Source organism: Zingiber officinale, chromosome 9B (assembly GCF_018446385.1).
Source record: "Zingiber officinale cultivar Zhangliang chromosome 9B, Zo_v1.1, whole genome shotgun sequence".
In the NCBI taxonomy this organism is placed as follows: domain Eukaryota; kingdom Viridiplantae; phylum Streptophyta; class Magnoliopsida; order Zingiberales; family Zingiberaceae; genus Zingiber; species Zingiber officinale.
In genome coordinates, this window is record NC_056003.1 from 84,588,475 (window position 1) to 84,605,530 (window position 17,056).

General features: G+C 41.3%; 3 protein-coding genes and 1 long non-coding RNA gene across 6 annotated transcripts; 2 read left to right on the forward strand and 2 right to left on the reverse strand.

The window, feature by feature from the left end:
- Window positions 1-570: 570 nt before the first annotated feature.
- LOC122023376 (protein NTM1-like 9) lies at window positions 571-4,429 on the reverse strand. Of its 3 annotated transcripts, none has more exons than XM_042581447.1 (7): window positions 4,135-4,429; window positions 3,567-3,844; window positions 2,775-3,155; window positions 2,375-2,659; window positions 1,814-2,170; window positions 1,631-1,715; window positions 571-961 (listed from the first exon to the last, which is right to left on the reverse strand). In XM_042581447.1, the coding sequence occupies exons 1-7, from the start codon at window positions 4,301-4,303 to the stop codon at window positions 723-725; spliced, it is 1,794 nt and encodes a 597-aa protein (XP_042437381.1). In that variant the 5' UTR covers window positions 4,304-4,429; the 3' UTR covers window positions 571-722. The 3 variants fall into 3 exon arrangements, with proteins under 3 accessions (XP_042437381.1, XP_042437380.1, XP_042437382.1); XM_042581446.1 differs by having other exon boundaries at window positions 1,814-2,194; XM_042581448.1 differs by lacking the exon at window positions 1,814-2,170.
- Window positions 4,430-5,370: 941 nt separating this feature from the next.
- On the forward strand, window positions 5,371-7,542 carry LOC122024400 (beta-amylase 1, chloroplastic-like). Its single transcript, XM_042583023.1, has 4 exons — window positions 5,371-6,031; window positions 6,188-6,398; window positions 6,503-6,613; window positions 6,700-7,542. The coding sequence occupies exons 1-4, from the start codon at window positions 5,454-5,456 to the stop codon at window positions 7,489-7,491; spliced, it is 1,692 nt and encodes a 563-aa protein (XP_042438957.1). The 5' UTR covers window positions 5,371-5,453; the 3' UTR covers window positions 7,492-7,542.
- Window positions 7,543-8,367: 825 nt separating this feature from the next.
- Window positions 8,368-11,268, forward strand: LOC122024495. Its single transcript, XR_006123442.1, has 4 exons — window positions 8,368-8,550; window positions 9,647-9,855; window positions 10,033-10,198; window positions 10,747-11,268. It is a non-coding gene; the product is annotated as an uncharacterized LOC122024495 (long non-coding RNA).
- A 3,296-nt stretch (window positions 11,269-14,564) lies between these two features.
- On the reverse strand, window positions 14,565-16,106 carry LOC122023105 (probable indole-3-pyruvate monooxygenase YUCCA7). Its single transcript, XM_042581195.1, has 3 exons — window positions 15,459-16,106; window positions 14,964-15,335; window positions 14,565-14,780 (listed from the first exon to the last, which is right to left on the reverse strand). Exons 1-3 carry the CDS (start codon window positions 16,104-16,106, stop codon window positions 14,565-14,567), a joined length of 1,236 nt encoding a protein of 411 aa, XP_042437129.1.
- Window positions 16,107-17,056: the final 950 nt, after the last annotated feature.

The following is a 17,056-nucleotide window of genomic DNA, read 5'->3' on the forward strand; positions in this document are numbered from 1 at the left end:
CGGGTTTAAAGCCGCAGGCGAGCGTGGTCTTCGGCATCTCTTCACGAGCTCTTCTTAGATTCATTCCAGCTCCTCCACAGCTCTCTACAAGCACGTGATCGCCAGTTCTTGAAGGTTCTTGGAGACTTTCCAAGTCAAGAGGCGGATCTATTGCAAGAGGAAGAAGTTAGGGTTAGGGTTTTTACTGCACATCTTGTAAGCTTTTGCTTAACTTGTATTTCCCTTTCTTCTTCTTGTATTGAGAGTGTTGTAGGGCTTCTCCGCCTTTGGTAGTTACCATAAAGGAGTGTTATTCATAGTGGAGGGTGTGTGCGTTGGTGTGGATCCTTGGATTAGTCACCTCTTGTGAGGTGGATACCAAGTAAAATCCTAGTGTTAGCGTTTTGTGTTTGTTTCTGTATTTTCCGCTGCACATCCAAGAAGAAACAAGCAACGCCAAGCAACGAAGCGCACCGAGCGAACGCGACAAGCTATTCACCCCCCCTCTAGCTACTTTTGGTCCTAACAGTTAAGTGATTATAAAAAAGAATGTGCAGAAGAAAAAGAAAAGGAGCAAACAAGCACAGATAGTTCGCAGAATTGCTAATGTATTATTCAGAACACCTGGTCTCATCAGTACACTTTACATGTAAAAAAGCAAAAGTGGAAGGCAAACTGTAATAAAGCTACAAAATTTACAAACTCAAATTGATTTTGTCAAATTCTATAATCATAAATGTACATCAACAGCTAAGGCACCAACTTAATCCAAGACATAAGAGGAAGAGTAGGGCTGAAAGAATCAAAATGATTCTAATAACAGAGTATGAACCAGATGAAATTGCTAGAGCATCCAAAGATTGATCACTAGTCTTCTTCTCAATTTCATCATTATGTGCCCGTCTGGATCTCAATCCATCAGATTTCTCAGCATCACCAAACTCAAGGGGAGAGGATGTTTTCACTGTAGAAATTGCATTACCTGATAAAACCATGGAGTTCAACAAAGTTAATGTGTGCCACGATCAATCTAAATATCCAGCCATGTTTGCCAACACAAATAATAAACCCTGAAATTATTATCGTCAAGGGTAATACAAGGCCTCATTTGGGGTTGGATCAGATTCGAGTAACGTGCAAAATCTATGGAGAATATTACATTAAAAAAACATGTCTCATATAGTTCCCTTGGAAATGTTAAAAAAACCTTGGAAATGTTCACATGAATTTTGCACCCTCCATAGTTCCGCAAATTTCAATTTGAATCTTCTCAGGGGTTCCAACAACAGTAAGACACAAGAGAACATGACAAAAAAAGGTTTTTTGATTTCCAAGGGGCCTAAAGTATTTTAACATCCATTATGCAATCTTCAAGCTTTGCAGGGAGAAAATTTAAACAACATGCCAATAGTCATAAGCTACGGGAGAATGTCGGGTTTGGTCTGCCAATTCATACCCACCCTTAAAAAAACAAGAAAAGTTACAAAACATCATATGTGCCTCCTCCGATGATAAAATCTCAGTTGTTAAAGTCAAGAAATCAAATTAGGTTAAAATTGAGACACATCCATGTAAATCCAACTTGGTTGAGCTTTGCAGTGGAATAAAGCTGTGGAAATCAAAATATTCTAGTTTCAACATATTTTAGTACCATGAGAAAGTTCCTTTTTTGCGTTGATACTGCTGTCAAGGCTGGATTCTGTGTTTTCTTCATGATGCTCCAGAATTTCTGGTACCTGTAGATATTCTCTCAAGGTCAGGGATAACTTTTTTGAGCCAATAGGATAACAACAATCATGATGAACCAATCATAACAATTAGTAAATTTTCTGACCTCATTGACACCCGAGTGGACTATGTCATTCTTTATAGTACTTATATGATCAGTTTTGGGGACAGATGCATTATGAACGGACTTTTGCAAGCGTATCTGGCTTGTTGATAAGACTTTTTCTTCACTCAGGGAATGAGACTCAAACAAATTTCTCTGTGTTCTAACATGGATTTTGGCGTTATCTAAGTTCTCAACATTAATTGATTCTTGATGCATACTTGCAGCAGTCCCCATGAAGGAAACATTATGGCCAAAATTATGATTAGGAAACAAAGGAAACTGACTCGTGCCTTGTCTTAATGGAGCTGTGTAACCACTATTCTGCCAAATGGTGCTTGAACAAATGGGTGGTCTGCACTGTTGACCAAAAACTTCTATTACCTGGTGAGGCAGAAATCAGGACTCCTTACAAAATTTGCTGTCTTTATAACAATTGCATACAAATCAGCAGAGCTGAAGAGAATGTATAAGTTTCTTTTCTTTATTTTATTTTTTTTAAAAACAACAAGAACAATAAACATGCGCCAACGAATTGAATGGATTTAACAATGAAGATCTTACATCTGTATTATCATCCCCACCAATGCCTGTCGTGTTGTCCCTGAATAAAAAAGCTTCCGAGGGACTATAAGAATAACATGGGAAAAGAGTGCTACAGTCATTTGATCCATCAGGGGAACGTTCCTCAGGATCACAAAGAATTCCATCCAAGAATTCAGTAACATAATCATCTTCAAGATTTTGACATGGTTTAGACTCTGCCACAAACTTCTCAACACTGTCATAAAACTCGTGCTCGAACTCTCGGAAATCAAATTGTGCTAAATTATCCAATGAAAATTCAACCTGCAGTTTTGCGTACAACATTTATTGGATCCAATTTATGGACAAAAATTACTAAGAAAACAAAATTTCAATGGTTAGGTAAAACAAAATTCATATGTACGCAACAACTTCTTACCCCAGATGCTGGTGATGCCACAGCACCAGTAAAATGGATCTCCTCTTGAATTGGAAGATTATTTATTGTGAAATTGTTTTTATCCGAAAACAATTCGCCAACACCTGACAATTGTTCATCTGAGGGTAGAGGTAAATGTTGTATGTTCTCTTGCCAATCACACAACAGAGCCTTCTGATCCAATGATGTCACAGGTTCCCCAGTAGCAACTTCTCCATTAAGCATTCCATCAGGTGAAAGCATGGTTGAAGAAGAAGACAAAGCACTACTGTGTGTATCATCAATATTTCTCTCCAAGCAATCATCAACTTCAGAAACTGGGGTCTTCTCTCCAGTCTTCTCTTCCATCTTCTTGAACAAACGATAAAGAACAAAGCCACCCTAAAAAGATTGAATCAAAGTTAGAAAAGAGACCAAAAACATAAAGGTATTGGGGATCCAACAACATGAACTTAAAGCATGATAAATCCTTCACAAGCCATCAATCTATTTGAAATGATAATCCATGCAGTTCCCCCTTTAAATAAATTCATCTTTACATAATTACATTATCCATGTCCAACTAATATCATCTAAGTACTGCCTTATCTATAAAAGTGTTAAACGAACAGCAGACTCAGTGAAAGATAGAACAAGAGGAAGCCACTACAATGGAGGCGCGCCCTATTGGAGAAAATCAACCCAATTAGTTCGCAAATGAACAGCATAGCTTTTACAAGCTCAACGATGCTTGTTATTAGAAAGCTATAAAGGAAATGACTATTTTTAGCACACGTCAAAATAATAATTCACCTGTTTCCCTGAATCAAGTTCGGGCTCAGTGGTTCGATACTCATGCATAATCCAATTCGTTCGAACGCCTTTAGGGGCACGGCCTTGGTAGAAAACAAGAGTTTTCTTCGTGCCTATAATTGCAGTATCCCGCGCCCTTGCCTTGATCGTTCGATCCTTTCCAGTAGCTTTCCAGTATCCAGATAGTGAAGTTCGGTTAGAACGACTACTATTGGGATATTTACGGTCCTTCGGCGAGAAGAAGAACCACTCGTCGCTTGATTTTATCAACGCTTTAGCTGGATAGTTAACAAAGGAACCATAACAGCAAGCAAAGTTAGGTTTGCATTAACGAATTTTGACAGACAAAAGATGTATAAATCCCATCAAAATGTCGCATTGCAAATTACAAAATATCGTAAAAAAAAAATCGGCCTTCGAAGCTCGATTCTCGCAAAAGTAAAATTGGGGAAATCAAACACTGGAAACGAAAATCACAAATAAAAACAATCTTTCGAGAGAAGAAGAACCTGAACATAAACAAAGGAGGAGAAGCAATAAGCAAGAAATGAAGACGCAGAATGATCACCGGGAAGATCCCACGGATCGCACTTGCAGACATCTATCACCGGGATAACCTCGACCTCGGACTTGATCCGTCCTCTGATCTTTCCCTTGAGGTAATGATTCACCAGCTCCACATCCGTCGGACGGAATCGGAATCCCAGCGGCAACGAATCGACGGAGAAAGCCGCCATCTCCTATACCAGTCGATCGTGCTGCAAACTGACTGCAGAGGCGATCGCGATTCGCACAATGCAGCGCAATCTGAAACCCTAATGAAAGTCACCCACGAAGAACGCACGCAACCTTCCCGTTTTTTACCCCCGCATTTTATAGCAGCTCCATTGTACTGACACAGGTGTAGACACTCTTATCAATTTGACCATTTTACCCATGTCCTTCGTTGAATTCAGAGTGAAAGGAAGGGTGTTTTAGGTAATTCAATTGGTCGGAGTGCAGCTTCCCGGAAGCAACGCCGCGGGAAGAACACGTTTCGTACGGAAATCAACGAAGACCGTTAGATGAGGATCTGACGGTCAATAGTAGCTCGGCCTTTGCTTAGTGGCGAAGAGATGGGACCATTGGGTGGCCAAACGATGTCGTTATAGAAGTTGACTGGTCTTCTAATTGACTGTCTTCTAATTGACCGCTCAGCGCCAAAATAAACTAGTTATATATAGATACACTTCAATTATATCACCCAATCTTTTACCTGCCTTGTTATTGGAATTGTATGACAGATAAAGTATCTCTACTTCTATAGGTCAAATTAAGACACCTCCAATTTAACTATATCTTATCTCGAAGTAATAAGTTAATTTTGATAAAATGCCATGTCATCACTTTATTACTCCTCGATAGACACCTCCAAAAATAGGGTGCCTCCAAAAATAGGAAAAAGATGTTGACCTTCAATTGTTGTCTATAGTTAGTTAGTTAGTAATTAGAATCTTACTTCCATTAACAATTGAAGTTGAAAGGATAATGGCTTAAATTAGATTTTTTAATTATTGACTAATATAAAGTAATTGCTCGTCTTAAAGTAGCATTTAATTGACTTTTAAAACAAATAAGTCTATATTTAAAAAAACTAAATTGAGATATTAAAATTGTTTTAAAAAAGAAAAAATATTGACTATGGCAGTTCGGTTGACTTTTACATGTGACGCTGGAAAATCTAGCTGCCTCACGTGCGTTCGATCGTGGTTCTAGATTGTGTCAACGGTCCCGAGATCGACGCGCGGCGAGACGGAGATCGGCCGTCTGCGGCTATAAATTCCACCGGCCTTCGCTGGTGTTCTTCATCGTTGTGGATCGAATTCGATAGACGGAATTGAATAATAAATGGCGTTCAATTTGGTTCATCAGGTTGGGAGTCTGTGCGGATCGCCGATGGTGATGGTGGAGCCTGGATCGGCGGCCCGGGCGGATCCCCAATCGGCGCCGGCGACGGTCTGGAAGCCCCAGGCGGTGGACCGACGCTTCCGGATCCAGATCGGGGTCGGGCAGGCCGAGATGGAGACGGCTCCGCAGACGTGCCATGCCCGATCCCTGGCTCTGCCGGATCTGTCGGCGGCGAGCGATGCACCGGCGGCGGAAGTGAGGGAGCACCTCGGCGGGGGAGGAGGAGGCGCGGTGAAGGGGGTGCCGGTGTTCGTGATGATGCCGCTGGACACGGTGCGGCCCGGCGGGGGGCTGAACCGGAAGAAGGCGATGAACGCGAGCCTGATGGCGCTGAAGAACGCCGGGGTGGAGGGGGTGATGGTGGACGTGTGGTGGGGGATGGTGGAGAAGGAGCGGCCCGGGGAGTACGACTGGCGAGGCTACGACGAGTTCATGGAGATGGCCGCCCGGATCGGGCTCAAGGTCCAGGCCGTCATGTCCTTCCACCAGTGCGGCGGCAATGTCGGCGACTCCGTCACGTACGTCTTCTCCCTCCCCCTTTCTCCGATCAAATTTTAAACATTTGTTCTGATCTTTCATTACTCTGAAACAAATCATAAGGAGATCGAATCGAAATGCAACTGAAAATTTCTTTGGATTTCTAAGAAAAAAATTTGGGGGAAAAAAAATTACAGGATACCTCTGCCGCGATGGGTTCTGGAGGAAATGGACAAGGATCCAGACCTGGCGTACACCGACCAGTGGGGTCGCCGGAATCCCGAGTACCTCTCCCTCGGCTGCGACGCCCTCCCCGTCCTCAAGGGCCGCACCCCCGTCCAGTGCTACGCCGACTTCATGCGCGCCTTTCGCCACCGCTTCTCCGATCTGCTCGGCTCCACCATCGTCGTAAGCCCATGCACCAAAGATTCAATCGATCAATCGATTCCCATTTAATCTTTTCTTCTTTTTGTTTTTCTTGATTCGATTTCGAATTATAATTTATTTTGCAGGAGATTCAAGTGGGAATGGGTCCCGCCGGCGAGTTGAGGTACCCATCGTACCCTGAGGGCGACGGCACCTGGAAGTTCCCCGGCATCGGAGCATTCCAATGCTACGATAAGGTGGTAATTTGAACCATTTCGATTTTTGATTTGATCTTGAAAGTTTAGATTTTGAGGATTTTTTTTTCTTCTCGAAATTATTGCAGTACATGTTGAACAATCTGAAGGCGGCGGCAGAGAAGGTAGGGAAGGCGGAGTGGGGCAACGGTGGGCCTGCGGACGCCGGTGGCTACAAAAACTGGCCGGAAGACACCGCCTTCTTCCGCCGGGAAGGCGGGTGGAATGGACCCTACGGGGAGTTCTTCCTCTCGTGGTACTCCCAAATGCTCCTCGATCACGGCGAGCGCATCGTCTCCTCTGCTACATCGATCTTCGACGACCTCGCCGGCGTCAAGATCTCCGTCAAGGTGGCCGGCATCCACTGGCACTACGGCACCCGATCCCACGCCCCCGAGCTCACCGCCGGGTACTACAACACCCGGTACCGCGACGGTTACCTCCCCATCGCCCGCATGCTGGGCCGGCACGGCGCCGTGTTCAACTTCACGTGCGTGGAGATGCGCGACGGCGAGCAGCCCAGCGAGGCGGAGTGCAAGCCAGAGGAGCTCGTCGGGCAGGTGGCCGCGGCGGCGCGGGAGGCTGGCGTGGAGCTCGCGGGGGAGAACGCGCTGCCGCGGTACGACGAGACGGCGCACGAGCAGATAGTGAGGGCCGCGGCCTGCGGGCAGGAGAAGATGGGGGCCTTCACGTACCTGCGAATGGGGCCGGATCTGTTCGAGCCGGACAACTGGCGGAGGTTCGTGGCGTTCGTGAAGATCATGGCGGAGAGCGGCGGAGGCTCGGCGGAGCACTGCCGTGAGATGGCGGAGAGGGAGGAGGAGCTCTCGGTCCACGTGCCGCTCGTACAGGAGGCTGCCGCAACGCTCACCTGCGCTTAAATATTTAAAAGAATTCTTTCCAAAAGAATATAAAACAAAAGAATATATATATATACAACTGTTATTATACTTGTTATTTATATATGCAAATATATGAATTACACAAGTGCTTCCATAAGCATAATTGACCCCACTTAATTAAAACTTGTTAATTACTCCTAATGGTCATCAATTAGCTAACCTAACTAATATCATCCGTATCTAACTCTTCACTAAATAATTCCCTCACTTCTAAACTTATATAAGCATAGCATATCGATTTGTTTCATCCATGGCGAACTTTAACAACGGAGGAGGCGATGGTCCTTCGCCATTGATACCGCTTATAATGATCCTAGCTATCAGCTTTGTTAGGAACCCCCTCACAATCTTGCTCAAAATAGTGTCTCTAATAACAGAGTTCATCTCCCCAGTTGCAATCGATAAAGCAAAAGTAGAAGAAAAAGAAGAGGAGAACGAGGAGAAGGGAGGCATGAGCTTTAGCTCGTTGGTCATCATCTTACTCCTCGTCCTCATTGGAATTTACTATGTCAGTGAGTCATGGTCGTTTAGGGCTCGAAGAGATAGATGCTGCGATGAAGAAGAAGGCTATGGGTTAGAGATCATGCTGTTTGTATTGTTGCTCCTTGTTCTCTTTATTTTATTTGTGCAAGGGGAGCTTAGTCTGTAGTGTTTTAATTTATTTTCTAGATTTGTATAAATAATTTGTTTGTAATTTGAAAAACTCAAGCAAATCTAATATATAACTAATATATATATTTTATTTAGAATTCACTAGTATTTAATTTATTTATCATTTACTTTATTATTATTATTATTATTATTAAACGAACGCAAATGGATTTTCATCTAATCCAATCTATTAAAAGTCCGATCCGCTTGTGGCTCAGCGGGCGGTTCGTCGATTCGAGTGCTCCGAACGTACGCAATCCGATCGACGTCCAACGACCGGATTCGCTGTTCCGTTCGAAAGTCGGAAGAGTGGCGATTCCAGCGAGATGAGAGCTCCAGCTTCCCGATCTTCCTCCGGGTTGGGGTTCCTCGAAGATTTCCAACCCAGTAAGCTGAAACCCTAACCTTCCAACTGCTCGATTGAATTCTTTCCTTATCTTTCTGTTCCTCCTCGATTTGTCGCCGTTTTCATGCATTCTTTTGTGCGCTCTCACCGCCTTGTAAAAGTGTGCCTTGGATCTTTATGGCTATAACGAGGTGTATTTTATCTTCCGTAATTATTATCTATTTTCGTCACAATTAAGACTGACACATTGCTATCGAAGAGTACCTTCATATGTTTGCTGGATGAAAAATTAGCTAATAAGTTTCTGTTTCTTTAGAATGCACATTTTTGTACCCGAAGAGTGCATAAAAGAACAAAATGGTATGAAGATGGACTGTCTAACTTAGTGGATACTTGGAACTCACAAACACTATCTCATCTAAAATCATTCTAGAAACCAGCATATAAAAGAAAAGAAAGCTGAAATTTGGAAATTTCAGGATAAGAATGTTATTATTAGGTGATCTTTCTTGCAATGTGTCAATATGTGTTATGTATTCATATGTTTGTTGTGTTTTGTTGTGCCTATGTTTCCTTATCAATTATCATTTGTTTACTTGTGATTGTGAACTTGTTTTCATTGATTTATACACTTTGTTACATATATATTAGTTTTGATATTATTTTAGTACGATCGCTTGGACCCTGATTGCTATCAAATGGGGTAACTTGACACTCTTCAATGAGCTGATTGGCTACTGTTTGAACTAGTTTTTTTAGTCTTTGTTGCACCACACCAGTCTTAATAGGGCTGGATTTCTATGGGTTTTTTTTTCTCATTATTGCTTACCTTTATTCTCTTTTTAGCCTACATTTATTGCTGTGGATCCTATTAGTTTATTTTTCCTTATTCTCTTATTATCTACAAGAATTTTTTCTTCATTTTGTAACCCAAGTTTATGCACTTCTTTTTATTGTCTTTACTAATTCTGTATTTTCTTTTTCCCTTTATAGTACATAATTGACTGTATAAGTTATCACACATTTCTTACTGAAATTACACCACTAAAGTATCTTTGATAAAAATGTATTAATCTCTGTATAATAGTAAGATGTCTATATTTATGTACTAAATACTCTTTCTCTCTCTCTCTCTAGGTTGGTTTCTAAGTGTGTATAAGTTGTGCTCCTAATTTACTTGGTAGACGAACCATGGGGAAAGTTGTCTACCTCCAAGAATAGTCGGGTGAAGCCTGAAGACCTCGATTATCAATACAAAGATCACCGTTAAATTTTACCATCGGTTTCAGTAAAACCAGAAGCTAATTTTTTCTCCTATTCCCTACAGCTTACTTTTAATGCCAATGGTCCGTCTTACTCAATTAGTTATTACCTTTACTCAGAGTTGATTGGAAGATTGGATACATTTAAAAATCAGAATCCTCATTTGGATCTTCTTAGTGCTTTGCTAAACTTTGTGATTTCCTTGTTTCTTTTTTTACTGTTTGTGTACCCTTTGTTTACTGTTTCTTTTTTCTCTCCAGGAGTTGAATCTGTACCTTCTATGCTTCAACGCAATTATGCTCTAAATTTTAGAGAAGCACCACATGCTTTTGTTAGAAGGGGCTGAAGGCACTGTATGGTGATTCAGTCGATGGGATTCAGGCACTCAGAACTGTTTCACACAAACCATATAAACCATAATTTGTGGTATTTTCTGAATGTCATTAATAATTGCAAGATTTTTGTCTTGTTCATAAGTATCACCGTTCACCAGCACTCGTGAACTAGACATGAGCATGTTTTCAGTTAAGCATGCCTTTTCTTTTATATGTTAAAATAAATCCATATGTTGTTTTTAGTATATAGATATTATTGTTTGTCAAACCATTTTCTTATGTTGCTCTTTAATTATTTTTGTCAAATTAATGATTGGTCTCTGCATCCTAATAAGTCTAGTGCTGTATAACATTTTTGGTTGAAGAATCCATCAAGGAATTCTCATTGATTCATCTTTTTTGTTGGCTGAGGTAGTGCTGATATACCAGCTACAGTTTGTTTTATATTGTTTTTGTCTTTGCCCTATTTGGCAGTTTAACTGAGATTCTTTGACTAGGCAGTTAGTATCATTTTCTGTTCTGATCTCAGTTCTTTGACTAGGCATAAAAAGTATACCATTGTTGGCAATCTTTATCTTTCATAAATATATCGAATTCACTATTTTGAACAGTTTGTACACTCTATGCTTGACCACACAGATCATGGTTTACAGCTGAACCACCAGCCGTCAAACTGGAGTTGCCTGTGGATCCAAACGAGCCCTGATACTGTATGTAACCAAGTTAGCTTCGGCAACATGGTTGCTCCTGACAACCCCGGTGTATGCTATACCGTCTTTGGTCTGAGCTTGTCGTGCAAATTCTTTTACTGCAGTGCAAGATAGAATGGTTCCATTTTAGTGTGTTGGTCTCCAAGAGCATCCTAAGGGCAAATGTTATTGTTCCAACTGCATCTGCTACTTTCGTCACACCGAAACATCTCGAGATCATGAATGAATAACTTATCTGAATCATTCAGAGACAACTTAGTTTCTGTTTCAATCTGTGAACTTACTATCTTTTTAGTATTCTTCAGAATCTTTGTAAATTATAGGACATGGATTGCAAGATGATCAGATGACCATGCTCTTTATGTTCCCTTTTGAGAGCAATTAAAGGCAACAATAAGTTCACTATCTGTATCTAAATGTATGATTTTTTTTAAAGTTGTTTAATGTTTAATTTTTCTGGATTATGCATGCTAATGTTTCAAAATAGCTGATATAATGGGATTAAATATATGATTAATAGGTCAGAGTGCTATTTTAATTCTTGTTTTAAAACAAAACATAATAAAGAATGGACAATTTTTTTTTTTTAAAAAAAACTTCCTTTTGTCCAAATCACTCCACTTTGATCAAAAACGTCTCACCAACTACCTTCCGGTACTATTTAGTATTATTCTTATTATTATCTTCCATCAACATCTCCGGTCTAAATCTTAAACATGTCATACATGTTGTAATAATTATAAAATCATAACCGTTATACATGTGACGTGAATATTATGTGAACAAGTTGAATTCGCATTGCTACAGAACCATAGATGTTACAACTTGAATGACAAATGAATAAGATTGAATCTACGTTGCAACAGCTATGAAAAGTAAATATTTTTGAACATGTTAAATATGTGGTATAGTAATTATGACATTATAATTACTATAATATATATAGTAATTATAAAATTATAGATACTACAACACGCCCGACCTATTCAAAAATTTAAACGAGAGATGACAATATAAATAGTACTAAATAGTACATAATTATATACGGTTGAACAGGAGATAAGATGCACTTTTATAAATAAATTAAAATAGGATGCCCTCGTCTAGTCGTCTAGGAAAACAAAGACATCATTTTGACTTTGGCCATGAAACATCGTGCAAACCCACAAGACCATCACGTGGGTGGATGCCGACTCTATTGCTGAGCTAAGATCTTTAGAATATTATTGGATTTTCATTAAAAAAAAATCAAAATGGAAGAAAATTAGAAGACGTTTTTTATTATTAAAATCATGAAAAATACACCTTATATTTTTATTATTATTAAAATAAGGTCTATCACTGTTATCGTATCTCATTTATTAAAATATGGTCCCTTGAAGAAGCACCCCATCCTGCCATGTGGCAGCGGACCCCTCATATATAGATCGCATGATTGGAAACTTTTTACTGATTGCAGAAGTCGTTATTTGGGCCCCACTTGGATGAGCCATCGGTTTGCCATGGCCCATGCTGACGTGGGCCCTAACGTCCCTCTCATCCTACTAAGATGGCAGCCACTTGAACTGTGGATAATAATCCCCTTCCAACTTAGCAAGTTTCAACATCAACTATAAGCGGGTGTTTGGCGTGAGCATTATTATATTTTTATATCAACAATAACATCACATATCAATTAATAATTTATGATAATATTAATATGATCATCGTGTGTGTATTAATTGAGTATTTATAAGCAATTTAAAGGAACAATTGATTGCTATCAACAAGTATCACTCTCAGCCATTAACCTTCACTTAGTTGGGACTTCAAATAAGATTAATCGATTCCATAGTCGAATGCAATGTATGTAACTTCCACTTAAAGCATTAAAAATGGTCACTTAAGGCCAATTTGTTTCAAGGACTTGAATTGAAAACCTACCTTCGTCGTGAATGTGGTAGCTTAAGGCCAATTGGTGATTACCTCGAATAATGCTTTCTTTTAGAGCATCATAGCAATCAATGTTTAAATTTGTTTTTTAAACAAATGCAAGTTGCTTTATCTTATACTTTTTAACTCCTCAATAGCGCTTGTCTTAAACCACTAACTTGATAAAATATCAAGTCGCGACTAGGCACATTCATCTGCGAAATACCTACCCGCAATCGATATCATAACTAAGATCTCAGACCAACACTAGTAGAACCAATAGATAGGGCACATAGACACAAAAGGAGATCTCAACTAAACTTAGTGAGACATGGAGGTCACGAGAAGGAAGGGAGGCCTATGAGGCAACGATATGATTTGGTGGGGCTTTAGGCATGTGGTTGAGTGGTTGGGCAAAGCAAACAATCATGTGACCTTAAATTGCCATTTCACAAATCATTCTTGACTTCCTTCTTTCACTCTCATATCCATCCCTTCTTGGCACACACTCAACTCAATTCCCATAATATATCTTACAAACTCTTTTCGGTTATGGAATGGAACATCCATGGTTGCGGGCCATGAGAGGACCGGATCCAGTGAGGGGACCCGGCCAAGCCGTGGTCTACTCATGGTTCCTCCTCTTTATAGATTTTACTTCTTTTTAAATTAGTATAAGAGTTCATTAATATTATTGTCACTTTTTTTAAAAAAAAAAATAGTTTACCTCTTTTTAAAATAATTAAAGCAATTTATTTTCTTCAAATCGTAATCCTTCACTTGCTATTGAAAGTAGTGTTGTAATAAGAGGCACAAAGACAGATATCAAGAGCATACTAAATATAAATTCAAATTGTTTCCACGGGTACGATGTAGTAGTAAAATACTTAGAGGAATCGCACAAAGAATGCATATTTATGAGATTGATTTTTGAATGTGCAAAAGTGGTACTTCGAATTTATCTAGTAGGCAAAATCAAGAGAAAAGTTATTTATTGGGAGCATGGAGCTCTCACAAGTACGGATTCTGAAGAAAGGTTGGGCCATATTAAGTCAATTGTATACAATCTTATTTTATATTTTTACGACTCGAATCCGATGTATATATATCTTTTAAAATACCAAAGGCGGCAGTGTAATATTTTTTTTAAAAAAATTTTTTGTTTATTTTTTTTTATATTACGGTTATCCCAATTAGATTTTGTCTTTAGAATTTAGATGTTAAATTATAATATTAAGTATAAAAAAAATTAAAATAAAAAAATTCACGTCGCTATTCTCAGATTTTCTTGTTGAATAATTCATATGATATATGATTCATGTACTCCGCATCAAATTTGTTGTGCATGGCTAGAAATACGTATACATCTGCCAAACTAGTATTTTTCACTGAAACAATGGCACAAAAATCTGTACAAAATACCCAAAATTAGGTGAAAACTTGCCACAAAACCCTCATCGCACTCAACCATGGTCCATGCATATATGCATATCGAAAACCATGCTCTACCTCCCTCTCCTTCGTCAATATACATACATATACATACATAATTAATACAATCATATATATCTTACGATTGTACATGAAGACAACCATGTCATCTCGGAACAGTCTAGTGGCTAGCACATGAAGTGTTGTCATCCATGATTTACCTCCTCCGTATTAATCTTAGGATGAATTAACGGAAGTACTGGAAGCGAACGTATTCGCTTTTTATCATCATGAATATAATCATACATGGGACCTTAACTCAGAACAAATTTCTGAGAAGAGGAGATGAGAAGAGAAGAGCATGTATGAATGGAAATGATGAGTACTGAGTAGTGTTAGTTACAATTACATGAAGGATCTCTTGTTAGGTAGCTTATTGTCTGTGCTCGATCGCCATGCCTTGCCAATGTCACTGGCTACTCTCACTGCATCCGAGCCAGCGCCAGAGATCCCTCTCCCTCTAAAACCAACAGCGTATAATCCACACTTCCCCTTCCATCCATTGCCAAACCCCCTCCTCCTTTCATGATTCAACAACAAACCCTCATCATCATCGTATCCCTGCAATAATAATTTATGATTATTATTATTATTATTATTAATCATGCTTCACTTTACATATATACTTCTCTTATAAGAGACGGCCAAATAATTAGGAGGTGTAAGAGATGTTTTCTCAAAGAGTGTGGATTCCAGCATGATGGTTAGTTGAATGCTTCGTAAATCGTAATGAAGTGGTCGTACCTGAAGCCATTGAGGAACGTTGCTTTGGTATCCCGTGGCCAAGATCACGGAATCGACGTCGAGGATTTGGCCATCGACGATCTCCACCTTTCCCGGGAGAAATCTCTTGATTCCGGGAACTACTTTGATATCGCCGGACTTTATTTTAGCCAGCGCGCCGATGTCCAGCACCGGCGTCTTCCCCTGAGTGTTCTTGAGCTCCAGAGGGCCGGCGGAAGGTCTCTTCAGCCCGAATTTGGCGACGTTCCCCAGCGCCGCCCACGCCACCGCCAGAAGAAGCTTATCCACCATCCTCGCCGGCAGCCACTTGAGTAGCAGAACCGCCAGATCGAACGTCGACTTCCCCAACACTTCCCTCGGAAGAACGTGAACCTGCGGGGGAAGGGGACAAGATTTGATTTTGATGGTGGAATTCGGATCGGGAGGGAAGAATTAGTCGATCGTTTGTTTCAAAATTTGTTTTTTTTATTAGATTAATTATTAATAATCGCGCACCGAATCGCGCACCACCATGGTCGGGGAGGCGCCGTGGTCGCAGAGGTCGAGAGAGATCTCCATGCCGGAGTTGCCGCATCCGACGACGAGCACGCGCTTGCCGCGGTACCGCTCGCCGGACTTGAAGTCGCAGACGTGGGTCACCTCTCCGCCGAACCGATCGAGGAGCCCCTCCAGCTCCGGCACGACCTTCTCCGCGTTCTCTCCGCTGGCCACCACCAGCCACCGCGCGATGTGCTCCGCCTCGGCAGCGCCGACGGCGGAGGCGACCCGCCAAAGCCCGGTGGTGGCGTCGTACCTGGCGGAGCGGACGGAGTGGCGGAAGCGTGGTCGGATGGCGAAGCGGGCGGCATAGGAGTCCAAGTAGTCGATGAACTGGGACTTGGAGGGGTACTCCGGGAAGTCGCCGGGGAAGGGTAGGTAGGGAAGCTGGCAGAAGCGCTTGGGGAGGTGGAGCTTCAAGCGGTCGTAGGTGCACCGCCGCCAGAGGGAGGCAATGCAGTCGGAACGCTCGAGGACGACGAAAGGGACGCCCTGCTGCCGGAGTCCCGCCGCCACGGCGAGGCCGGAGGGGCCTGCACCGACGATGATCGGGCCATTAACCCACGTGCATGGCGGCGACAGGAATTGGTCGTCGGATTGTTCCATGATTTGGATTTCCTAAATAATTAAGTAAAAGGAATTTGAAGGAGGGGAGGGGAGGGGAGGGGAGGGGAGGGCAGAGGAAGTTATGGGGGTGGTGACGTTGAAGGATAAGATGGTGGGGGAGTGTTATAAATAAGGATCATGGGAGCCGCATGAGACAAATCTAATGGTAGGTCCCTCTCCTCGTATGAAACATGTCATATTTGTTGTTATCTTGGATACCCGTTCTGTGTATATTTTTAGACGTTTCTCATAAGTCTAGATGCCCAGATGCATTTTCTGATGTCTCGGTTTGTTTTTGAGAATCAGGAAATCCGGAGGTGTATCCAAGCTCTTGAACTTACGAGGGCCACTTAGGAGTATACATCGAACAGATGTGCAAATTATCATTTTCTTATATAAGAAAAGTTAGTTTGTACACTCATTTAATATACATTTCTAGGTGATCCTCACAAGTCTAGGTGTCCGGAAGTACCTCCGGACGTCTTGATTCACTTTTGAGAATCGGGGCGCCTTGATTTGTGCAGGATAACGTGTGCAAGATATCAATATATGATACGGCGATTGAGGATGGACCCCTGAGTCAGGTCAATGTCTAGGAGACCGACTGATAGATGGTCAAGATCAAGGAATGGTCAACCTTTGAAGATAGAATAGTCGATCAGTTGGCTAAGAGTATTATCTAATCGGACCAATTGTCCAATCAGACACAACCAATGGGCCAATCAAACACCAAGTTCCTCAACATTGACAAATAAAGACGAGTCAGTACTCTCCGGAGTCAAGACTTCTTAGTGATTCAAAGACATGATGATTATCAGCTTGGTTGAGTCGTCCGACCGATCAAAACTGCGATCCAATCAAGCAGAGTGGATGCTCGGTCCAACAAGTCTATGGCTAATACTGATAAGCCGAGCAAGGGATAAGTTCTTGACAACACTCTATAAATCCGG